General features: G+C 47.7%; 1 protein-coding gene across 1 annotated transcript in view; it reads left to right on the forward strand.

Moving 5' to 3' along the window:
- The first annotated feature begins 285 nt into the window (after positions 1–285).
- cacng2a (calcium channel, voltage-dependent, gamma subunit 2a) overlaps positions 286–12,405 on the forward strand; it is a 47,098-nt gene continuing 34,978 nt past the window's right edge. The window contains exon 1 of the mRNA XM_076142692.1: positions 286–2,163. Coding sequence (XP_075998807.1) covers positions 1,938–2,163 — 226 coding nt within the window. The 5' untranslated portion in view covers positions 286–1,937. The remainder of the gene's footprint in view (positions 2,164–12,405) is intronic.

Consider the following 12,405-nt stretch of genomic DNA (forward strand, 5'->3'; position numbering starts at 1 on the left):
AAGAACTATAGGTTTACGGATGAGACCCCAGCTCCCTCCGCTGCCGGTGCTCCTCATCCAGGCTGCGAGCTGAGCGGATCGACCCTGACATCGTGACAACACATGCGGCGCTGCGTGGATCCGCGACTCGCTCTGCCGATTGTGTAATAGCTCTGCCCCCCCGCACCCCCTCCCTCTCCCCCCACCACCACACACACACACACACACACCACCCCCAACACCACCCAACACCCCCCCCCCCCCCTCCCTCCTCCTCCTCCTCCTCCTCCTCCTCCTCCTGCAAAGCGGCCAGACCTGCACCCAAGAGCGCGAAAGGAAGGCAAAGAAGAGGAAGGAGGAAGGTGGAGAAGAAGAAGAAAAGGAGGATTGCAACATTCAGTAAAGCAGCGTTTGGTTTGTCGGTCCTGTTTCATGGCGCAGGGGCTTTACGAGCGGGACCGTCCTGGGTGTGATACTGCCACGGTGAATTTGGATACCCGAGCCTCGGAAGAAGCGGCGGCAGCCTCCTCCTCTTCCTCCTCCTCCAACACCACCACCGCCGCCGCCGCCGCCGCCTCCTCCTCCTCCTCCTCCTCCTCCTCCGTCCGGGGAAGCGTCATCGGCCGCGGCTGAGCCCCCACCGACTCCTCGTCCTCCTCCTGCCGGCCCCGTGTCGAGTGATGGTCGGCTTGCCTTGCTGGATGCTCCCCGCTCTCTCCGGATCGTCGACGACGGAACCTCCTCTGACCGCAGACCCCCATTTTCGGCGGAAACCCTCCCAGAGCTATAGGGCTACATATGGAAACTGGGGACCAAAATTTTAGGAAAAAGGAAAATCTAAGCGGTTAATTTATTTTTATTATTATTTTTTTTCCTTTTTTTTGTTATCGGCTTTCGTTCCCGTCGTTTTCTTTTTGCGTGTGTGTTTTTAAAACCCCTGCTAATTAATTAATTAATTGATTCCTTGAGCCCTGATTTCTTGGTGCAGGGTTGATTTATTGTTTTAAAAAAAACAATCATAGCTTCTTCCACTGTAACATATAGTTTTTGGTGATAAAAGAAACACCCCAATATTGCTTTGATTCTCTCTACACAGGACTTGAATTGTCCCGTTTGTTTACTCTTTTATGTGCACTAATGATAGATTTCCCCGCTGTCTTCCCTTCTTGATTTGTCCCTTATTAACCAACAGAACCCAGTAGAAGTATAATAATATTCAGTCTTTAGGATAGCTTTGATTATAGCTATAATTCTGACTTCCTACTAGCACATGTAAATGCAATGTTATAGCCTCTGACTAAAGTAATTGTAACTCATTGTAACAGACATATTGAACTGTTGTACTGTAAGCCTGCCATTACTCTAACACCCCCCAACCATCCTTTTTGCTCCATTTGAGCTCACGTTCATTCAGCTCTGTGTGCTCAGTGCTGAGCTGCATCCTTTAGTCCACAAACAGGTTGTCTATAGTTTGTAGCAGGCCTGGAGAGGATAAACATCCCCTCATTTTGGTTGATCTCTGTTATTTTAAGGCTCAGCTCCGCCGCTATTGACTGTAGGACATAATTAATCCTTTATAACTCAATGTTTGTAGCTTTTTTTTGCTACTAAGTGTCTGTAGTTCAGGTTAAAGCTGCAGCTGAAGACGTCCAGGCTGAGTGCTGCTGAGGTGCTTTTACCCTCCGCATACCTGAATTTCCATTTCTTTGGACACAAACCTACAGACCTATCAGGGAGGAGCGTCGCACCTGCCTCGTCCTCCCCATCCTCCAAGAAGAAACCCCATTTTCTCTTGTGTTGGTCCTCACCCAAACGCAACCATAAGGTTCCTAGCGCATCCTCCGTCTCCTTCCCCCTCCTTTCGATCAAGTATAGCCCATTTTTTCAGTTTGGTTTGGTCCCGCAAATTTTCAAATATTTACTTCCTGTACATCAAGAGGAAAGGGGGTCCCCCTTTCATGGAATGCGGAAACATGGGTCTGTTCGACCGCGGAGTCCAGATGCTGCTGACCACGGTGGGAGCCTTCGCGGCCTTCAGCCTCATGACCATCGCGGTCGGCACAGACTACTGGCTGTACTCCCGTGGCGTCTGCAAGACCAAGTCCGTCAGTGAGAACGAGACCAGCAAGAAGAACGAGGAGGTGATGACCCACTCGGGCCTGTGGAGGACGTGCTGCTTGGAAGGTAAGAGGACCGTCTCTGTCTCTGCCCACGCTGCTTGGAGCTCCACACTCTCCCTCTGCTCCTAAAATGCTTTTGTCAATGGATTCATATCAGAACCAAATCTGCAGTCCAGACTTTCATGTTCAGCCGTTCAGAGAACCTTTGAACATTCCTTTTAAAAGCAGTGTTATAGTGCTTTTGCACATCAAACCAAACCTGTTCAATGCATTTTTATGGAACTTTCATAAAAATAAGACAATGTGGCACGAACCACTACAGGCTGCTAACACTCAACACTCTCTGAACTGTTAAGCTGCCTGTTTCATTCCTAACTCATCCACTCTCTGCGTTATAGCTGTAATAATTCTGTACACCGTGTGTGTGTGTGTGTGTGTGTGTGTGTGTGGCTACACAAGGTTTGCCTGCCACTGAATAATGTTTTATCGCTCTGAGGTTTTACTGTGTCAAAACTGTTTAGGTTTTCAGTTTCACGTCTCAAGTGAAGTCTGAAGTTAGTCCAGGGTCAAGTACATCAGGTCTGAGTCCTCTTTGATTAAGACGTTTCATATATCGTCATCCGGTTTTGATTTAAGGGATCCTTGCCAATAATGTTTTAAAAAAATCCTCCAGTATGTGATTTAGTCTGACAGGTATCAGGCTACAAACAAACCCAGTCTCATTCTGGTTGGAGAGCCAAAGGTGTGAAAGCTTCTCAACCAAACATGTAGACCATCCTGAGACGCTGAGACTCTCCTCTGCAGCTACACTAATGAAAGCCAGCAGCTCCTGAAGGCAGGGTGAAGCAGGCTTTGGTTGCACGTTTTTACAGACTTACAGCCTGGAGCTGTTGCATAAAATCCTCCCACACCTCACTGGAACCGTCTCTGTAGTCAGACACTTGAGTTTAAATAATAATAACATATTCACTCGCAGTATTTAGGGAGGAACCTCTATCATATATCTGCCTGATGTATTGGCAAAGCAATAAAGCGGTCTAACCCTAATTAAGGGATGCTGCAGCACAGAGGCAGGGCCATGGAGGTGTTCCCTTAAAAGGCCGCCGCTTTTTACAGGCCGTTTGTTTCCATATAAAGATTTAATGGTAGTTAGAGTTCTTCCACATCCGTCACTGAGTCTGATCTGATGATGCAGGAGGCGATGCGTGACCTTTCACCTGGCCTCGCGCTCCGTCTCCCTGAGATGTCAAACCTGCGCGGGCAGGTTCGGGATGACCTCCCACGCCCTCCCTGTCAAACGGAGGCGGCGTGTTTGCCGTCATGCCCCATGAGCGGACGCGGCGGGCGCTGAACTTGGAGTGCGGCAGTGTAACCTTGCGAGGGTGCGGAGCGTCACAAAGCTGTTCATCTCCAGAGCTGTGAGATCCTGAAAGGCCGAGCTGTGGGGATTTATGCTCCTGTGGGCTCCGATGTCGAGCAGCCAGACTCACACCAGTTTCAGGTTAAAGTTAGTCACAGCAGCTACAGATACACAACATCAAAGTACTTTTTTGGGAATAGCAGAAAACAAATCAGTAAATTATGACACAACAAATTAGGCTGCATGCACACACTGCAAATGAAGTGACGACACATTATTATTCTCTTATTGCGACATCTTTCAAAATTCCCCTTTCTGTCTAAAGAAATAGTTCAACCAAAGGAATGGAGCTCGTACGGTGACGCCGGGACTCGACATGTCTCTGCATCTTTCCTGGATAATTGACTCACGGTGATTCATCAGATATTCAAATTGTTGTCGATTAATATTCTGTTGATCAGCTAAATAATTAATCAGTCGTTTCAGCATTAATCTCAAAGACTCTGAATAAGTTATCCCCTTGCACAATCTCCAGAGTGAGGAGGTCAAAGGTTTGAATCCCTAGACAAACTTTCAAACTCATCTATGTTTAATGTGCCTTTGGGCAAGGCGTTACACCTCAGCTGCTCCCGGGGAGCAACTCTGCTGCCAAAACAGGAGACTGTAGTTAGGCTGGGTTGTTTCCAGGTGTGTGTGTGTGTGTGTGTGTGTGTGTGTGTGTGTGTGTCAGAGGAGCCGCAGCGTGTCCAGGTAACTCTGGCTGGATATTGTATCTATACAATAGATGTATAGATATGTTATGCTAGACGACATAGCACAGTGTTGCGTCTAAATATTTGCTAGGATTATGATATGAATGTGATTAAGGAGCAGCTGAAGTGTAATTGTGACAGCGACTGGCCTTTGTCCCAGCCGGGCCGTTATTTAATTGGCAAACAGAACAACACAGAGTGGAGAGGAGATCACAGCGTGGCCCTCTCGCCTCAGTGTGCATTCTTCTCTCTCCCTCTATGTGGCGTCTGCGTCGCCACAATAAACCTCCTTCCTTTGAGTCCAGGGATCAACATGGCAGGAAATAAACCCAGATTTGTCATTTGCGATTCATGAATGATCTCTGGCCCAGAAGAGGCGAGGGAGCGGAGGGAAGGAGAAAAAAAAAAGGGGGCCACTGCATTTACTTACCGGGGTCAAACTCATCTAAATTCCAATTCAAATGACTTCCTGCTCGGGAAATTGGGTCTTAAAAAGCGAGTACATTTAATTATAGGTAGTTTTCAGAATTTAAACCATAATCGGGGGATATTGAAAAATAGGAACGCACCGAGCCGGATGCAGCTGGGGAGAGGCAGAGATAAGCAGGCTGCTCGCTGTGTCACCATAGACCCTCACATTCAGGAGGAGAGAGATCAAATTTAACATTTCAGATGTTAATTAGGCTGCAGCGAGCAGCTTAGCTCAATTAATTCAAAGTGCAGAGATGACTAGTATTTATCTTTGCTTTAGCGTCTTCTTAAAAGAAGTCACACTGCAAATGGTCGAATACGTCCCCGCGTCCTTATCGTGGCGCACAAACAGAGGCTGTGGTTGTGTGTAACCGTGACATTGCTGGCCCACACATCCCGCTGACAGAGTGGACTAGGGTGGGCGAGGGTTTGTGTTTGTGTAACCGGCTCCCAGAGAGGAAAAGCTGTGCAGGAGGCTGAAGGGGAATACCCACACGATGCGCCTCAACACCCCAACCTCCTCTTTGCCCGCTCCTCCTCTGAGAAACCGGCAAAACAGCTTATGACAGGAATCCCGGGCGCTCTGCGAGTCCGTTGTGTTGTTGTTTGCTATTGGCGGCCAAATTCCAGCCAAGCGGCCGAGCTGCAACGATGCGTTAAAGGTCAAAAGGTTCACGTGAAGATGCATTACTCCGCCTGTGTCAAAGGCTCTCCAGGGAGGATCACGTGTCCAGAGAGCCCAGGGGTTCCAATAACGCCACATCATGCTTAGAGAAACACACCAGGCGATCATCACTGGCCAGCACTGATCACACAATCCAGACCACCAGCATAACACAAATCCCCCAATATCCAAGAAACAGGATATGAATGATGTCATACGTTTGACGGGTCTTTTGTGTGAAGTGGGAACACTACACGCAGTAAACACGTGTGTGGCTGATGGGCCTGCGGTCTTTCCGTCGTATCTTTGGCGTCTTATGCGACGCACCCCCCCACCCGACCCGGGTGGTGCGGCTAATCTGAGGCATTCGTCTTCATTGCAGCGCCGCCCTCAGGCTCCATGTTGGCCACAGGATGAGAGAGACTCATTCAGGGAGGAAGAGCAGCAGAGATATTGTGAACACGATGATGAAGGAGGACCACCACAGTCTTTGATGTTGTGTCTTTGGTTACTTGGCTACTGAAACGCGGTGTTCATTAATATTCCATATTCACAGTTTACAAAGAACCAGCAATAATGGATGGACAACATGTTTCTGCTTCTTCCTATCGTTGTTAGTTTAACAAAATACAATGGACGCATCAGCTTTCTCTTCCCTGTGACACACAGTGTGTAGTAAGTGTGTGTAGTAAGTGTGCGAGTGTCATTGTTGTGAAACCTGAGCTTGACGCTTATGGAAATCTGACAAACCCATCGATGCCAAACTGTCCTGAAAATTTTGTTTTGATTGGCGCCGGCTGCTTTGGCGAGATTGTTTTCAGTCAGCATGCACAGTGGTGCTACAGAAAGAAAGATTATGGTGGGGGATTTTTTTGCACATTAAAGAACAACAAAGACGTGGCCTTTAATTGAATTTAGCACACGTGTGAGATACAGTAGAGATGAGATGAACTGGATTTCAAAAAATTATCGAATTTATATGAACGGCTTTGTCGCTGTATGTATCAGTCTGACGTGTTGTGTACCTGCAGCCAGCACAGCTAATTTACTCCTCACTTTACTCGTTCACAATAGCCGCAGAGTTGAAGGACATCTAAAATGGCTACCATTAGTACGGCCTCCCACGGCTCCTGCCAATCACTTTAGATCACACTGCTGGGATTCTGCCTCATGGTTCTATGCATAAGCACGTGGGAGTAGGATTGTAGCAAACATTCATGAATTTGTAAACACACGTGGGAGTATGTAGTGTGCATACGTGCCGGTGATGCTTATACAGTACATGTTTGAACGGCTCTGTTTGTAAATGCATGTATGTATATGACACCGAGGCAGGAGGAGAGGAAGAGTCGTGATGAAGGGCCGATAGCCCAGCGGCCGGGAGAAGAGCCGGATTAGTCTGGTGGGCCAATCAGATAAGGATTACCCAGCTGGAGCGCGCCCACCCAGGCTAATGTCCCGGGCCTGCAGTAGCATTATGCTGTATTATGACGCCCATCCAGCTGCAGGGGGCGGATTAGCGTGAGGCGCTCTTTTGCTGCGACTCCAGTGCTTCAATCTACAAGTGGAGGCCGCTGGGGTTGCGGCCATTAAACAACAGCGCGAGATCAGACATGAGAGTCGGACTGGATTACTGATTTAACAAAAGTGTTAAGAGACATGTCTAAAAGGTGCAATACCTGCAAGAGACCTGCAGGGGCAGCAAAACAACAAAGAGGAAGAAGTGACAGGTGGACAACAACAACAGCTAACGACAGGAGAAGTAGATGTTGACGTTTAGAATATAAGAAGTCATTAATTAATAGGATGATCCGCTGAGGAAGCTCTTCTGGTAGAAATCATCGTCTTCACGGCGTTGGCAGCCATTTGTTGAGCTGGAGAGCGCGAGAAGCGTTTGGCTGTTTCAGCCTCCCTCCCTCCTGCCGGGCCATTTCTCCTCCTCAGCTGATCTCCAGCATGTGTAAAGTGAGCCGCCTGTATTACAGCGCTCTGTCACTCCGCCCCGGCAGCTGGCGATGGATGGGCTTCATTTTGCCCTTGCCTGCCTTTCATTGGTGCTCCGCTGAGACTGCAGACAGTTTGGTGGCGAGCACAACGGTTTTATTGGTCTCCACCTTGCCCTCTCTATTGCCCACTAAGGCCAAATTACAGGCCAGACGTTAGTGGATTAGGCTGGAGTCTGCAAGCGGCGCGGGGCTCAGCCTGCAGCCCGCTCGCCTCCTCATTTATTGTAATTCCTCGATTAGAGAGATGTACATCAACACACTGTGGCGTCAGGGTATCAGCGCAGAGTTCACTGTTAACATTCCGAGCGTGGCCTCAGGTTTGCGGCGATGCTTTATGGGTAAAATGCCTGGGCTGTTATTGTAGAGCACATAAGACAAGTACATACTGTCTTGTGTGTTTGTATTTATCTTGTTATTGTTTTATTGTGTTGTGTCTTATTGCTCCAGCTTGACGCGAGGCCTGCGACTAATTGTCCCTCGGATTCCGAACTCCATTGATCAACCAGCGTTGTCTTTGAACTACACGACAAAAAACAAACTAAATGCGTGCGATAATAAACTATATTTCAAAGTATAGCTGCGATATCCAAGTATTGGCGTTGTGTTGTCAGATTGCTTCTCTGAAGTAGGAACAGAGTGTAATCATGCGTGAAGGGATGTTGGGAGAACATATGTAAAACAATCAGAAGAACGATTTCCTCCGTAACGTGGCAGAGCAGCTCCGTCTGCGGCAGCTTGGTGCCGCAGCGTTCTGCTCCCCCGACTGCACGCGAGACGAGACAGACAGTGGAGCGCCGTGATTACATGGTAATTGGTTTACCGTATGATTAATGACTCCGATGGGCTTGATCGATGGGCGACGTGCTGTAAACTTTCGGTGGCACTCTCCCATAAACGCTGTCACCCGCTCTGTGAAGACGAACCCGCCGGGCCAGAGAGGAAGAGCCTCTGCTATAAATTAGAGGAAAAGAAGAAAAAAAAAAGCGATGGAATATGCATCAAAGAGGGGAAGCATCTCGGTTACTACATAATAATTATCCCCTCCGACCTCTGACACCTCCTCATCATCACAGCCAGCAGTGCTTTATTTATGCGTGTGTGTCTGTTTGTGTGTGTGTGTGTGTGGCACTGGTTATTTTTAGCGGCAGTTGGTACTGTTGGGTGGGATCTATCTTTATCCTTCATGACCAGGGAACAAATCAATACAGCACTCATACCCTGGGCTAGTCTTTGTGTAAGTACACCGGGGCCAGCGCTGGACCAAGCGGGCCAGGCGCTCAGCCTCAACACGGCCACACAGACGCCTGCTGCCACCAGTCGCCTCAGAGCAAAGACAAGTTAGCAGTGCCAAACACTGGAAACAGAAGGAGGCGCCGTTCAGGTTAGAGTTGAGCCGTGTCAACATTTTGAAATAACTCTTCTAAAAAGGATAAAGAAATGGCTAGCAAGGGTCTAGATTGATCATCAACATGAAGAAGAAGCATGTTGTTGTTGTTGTTGTTGTTGTTGATTTCTGATTGCTGTTTCGTGATGTAATGTTGGATTTCTGCAGGTTTTTAACATTTTAAGAAGTCAAGCGTCAAGCCCTCAAGTTTATTTACCTCAAATTGGAGCAGATCAGACCGTGAGAGTCAATCAAACATCTCCAGGTGTCCCGGCGGTCAGAGGTCAAGAGCAGAAGCGTGCAGCGGCTATCAGATCCCGCTACGTCTGGCGCCGTCGTGTTCGCCTGCTCAAAGCTGCTGTTTATCAAACAAACGTTGCCCCGCGCAAATGTAAAGTTTCCATGTTAAAGTGGTTTGAATAACCACTCGATTTGCAGTGAGATTGCACTCTGATTACATAGAATTGATCCTCTTACAATGAAAGTGTAATTACCAGCAAGCCAATCTCTGCCTCCATCGCAGCAGAGCGCCTCTCTCGTTCCACTTCACTAGCCGTATCCTTAAGCTGTGGAAACATCCCAAAGAGACCCTGTAGTAAATGATAATTAACTGCAGATACAATCCATTCATTTTAAGGAGGTGCGATTCACTCCTTTTCTCTCTCTCTCTCTCTCTCTCTCTCTCTCTCTCTCTCTCTCTCTCTCTCTCTCTGCAATAGCAAGGAGCAAGTACAGCAATCTGCTTTTTGATTAATTGGTGGTGTCCGTGGCGCAGTTCATTTGCAATCTATTACGCCGTATTTGCTTTGTGTCAGAACGCAGCCCAAACACACTGCATCATCGCAGAGTTGGGGTGTAGGTGGAGGGGTGGGGAGGGGGATGCAGGGGGGGTACAGTGTGAGGAGGTTTGGGCTCTTTGTACCCGGCTGTGCCTGATTAAACGACGGCCCGGCCTCGGATGCAGGAACTCCGGCTGAGCTTGTAGTCCAGGGACAGGTTGCACACACGCTTTGTGCCAACCTGGATCCAATATTGAATCTGATCATTGAACCTGAATCTATTATTGAATCAGTTTAGGTATTTATGTTGGACAGCAATGATAATAACAATGCCTCTTACCTTACACAGACCAGCCAGTGTTCCTAATCCAACACTGCATATTTCCCATCTCTCCCTGCTCTCCCCTCACCTGATCAGCCCCATCAGGTGTGTTAAGCTGATCAAGGCGTGGGAGACAACAACTCCCGATCAATGAGAGAGGAGAACCTAGGATTTCTCAAATACAGGAAAACGTTTGTGACAAAAATAGATTGAAGTCATTGGAGACGAAGGCATCAGAATGTACATCAGCAAAGACGACATCATCATCATGCAGATACTGAGGCTGCATTTGAACTTTACACTCACGTATCGACATCAAGAAGCAGTCAGATTCTATTTCATATTGTGATACTGTTTAGCTGAATGCCTTTTGTGGATGTTTTGTTTATTACAACAAAGATATGGAGCTGGGAAAAAAGATTATTAGTCTTGTAACTTAACAGATCAACAGTGGAAGTACTTGGAAGCAAACTTTGTCCCAGCAGGCCCTGGGCAGAGCTGAGGAGAGGGGGGGACAGAGATGTTCCCACCTCTGCAGAGCCTTCTTAGCACTTAGCGGGAGAGGTGCTGACAGCTCCAGACCGGATCCAGGCCCGAGCGTCGCCGGTCAGGACGGAGGCTGGCGGGTGGGGAGGCTGAAGGTTCCTGTAGGCGGGCTGAGGGTCACGGCTCAGGGCGGCGTGGAGGACACTGAGTATGACAGATGGAGCAGGGGAGCACAGGGGCAAACGTGGAGGGCAAGGGGGAGGGAAACAGATCGCATGATGTGCTCATACGCGAAAGTAACACAGCCAATCTGAGAGGATGAAGGTGATCCAGAGCAGATGGTGTGTGTGTCTGTTAAGAAACGCATAGACAAGCAACAGTGTGTGTCGGATATCAGATGTTTCAAAGAAAGCAAATAGTGTCTGATGGGGAGACAGAAAAGAGAGACTAAAGTACACACCTGTACTGCGTTTGGCCTTTACTCAACCATTTCCATTTTGAGACTTTTCCTCTTCAAGTGAAACGTCGTACAATTTAACTCTGCTCCATTTATCTGACAGCCGCACTTACAAGTTACCGTGCACATCCTGGATTTAAATACACACACAACCTCACTGTTACGCCTCAGTGTGCATGAAAGTCCCCACAAATCACCTGTAGGATGAAAAATCATGGGTTTCACATTAAATGTTTGATTCTAAAAATGTAAAAAAAAATCAAATACCTCCATGTTTGTAGATTTTTGATTCTTTATTCCTCCTTTTGATTACTTCAGATATACAAATTATTTAGTTTTTACACTTTACACTGTTTTCGTTTTTGATGCATGAATATAGCAGCTATTGTTCGCAAAGCAAATCTGACCGCCTCGTCCTTCTTGTGTTCCAAACATGGTGTTAGTATTGCAGTACTCTTCTCCAAAGTAAGTGACTTCCCTTCTTTGGACCGTAACGGAATGACTGTTTTGCTCCTGACCTGTGACATCCATCTTTCTCTTAGTTATCGATGCCGCAGTAGAATTATCCCATCAGATGTCAATAAGGAAAAGACATTTTTATGATCGCCGCGTTTACGTTTTCAACCGCGGTGGCCACGGTGATCGGAGGGGTGGGAGGGCGGAATCGTCTCGTCTGCCCGCGAGGCCATCAGAACTGCCTGTCAGTGTGACGCTGATCAGATGGCCATGTTTACTGCACTCCAGAGTGACTATTTACTGCAGTCGACAGGGCTGGCAGACCCCACTGTCACAGCAAATGGTGCTGTTGGGAAAACAAACAGTTGTAATGAGACTGTATCTGTCAAAAGAGACAGCTGAACACCGCTTCAATCCAAAACAAGGATAATAAGGAGAAAAGGACGAAAAGTTAATGTGTCAGATTCCTGAGATTATTGGGAGGAATAATGCTGTCGAGGTCAATCTGAGAGCAGGGCAGGGGAGATCACACACACACACGCCGGAACACATTTTTGGTTTGGAGATAATGTCTGATGATAATTGTGCTCCTTCGCAATTACAAACACTTGTTGCAACTCGGGTGTGTGCAGCATTTATCACTGTTTGAATATCACGTGGATATCTAGACATCTGGCCCCACAAGAACCTTAGAGGTGTGGATGCTTTACACACATTGTCCCACACGCCCCGCCTCCTCTTCCTGGCTCCGCCCTCGTTCATAAAGTTATTTGAGTTGTGCTATCCGTCGCTGGAATCTTATGAAAGTTATTAGTAAGGGAGTGAGCGAATGGAGATCAACCACAGAGATCCAATCAAGCTGTGGACATGTCCCCATGAGAAGGACACACGCTGATGCACGGTGTAAAATGCTCACAACCCGACTCATTACTGCCCCCTCTGGTAGTGAAGAGTTAAATCCCTCCAAACGCCTCTTCTTCTGCGTTGTGCGTTCAAAAGAGTGTATGCTCATTTCACTGAACAGTAAATGTGACAAAACCCTTAATTGAGTTGGATGCTGTTGTTGTTTGTTCTATCGCACAGACCTCTCACAGAGCGTTTGATGGAGTGAGTCGTGGGATTAACCTGAAGGAGGATGATTTAATAGGCTTCAAGCTACAGGAAATGAT

Source organism: Genypterus blacodes, unplaced genomic scaffold, assembly GCF_046128005.1.
Source record: "Genypterus blacodes isolate CSIRO-AG114 ecotype Tasmania unplaced genomic scaffold, CSIRO-AGI_Gbla_v1 ptg000022l_1, whole genome shotgun sequence".
NCBI lineage: Eukaryota > Metazoa > Chordata > Actinopteri > Ophidiiformes > Ophidiidae > Genypterus > Genypterus blacodes.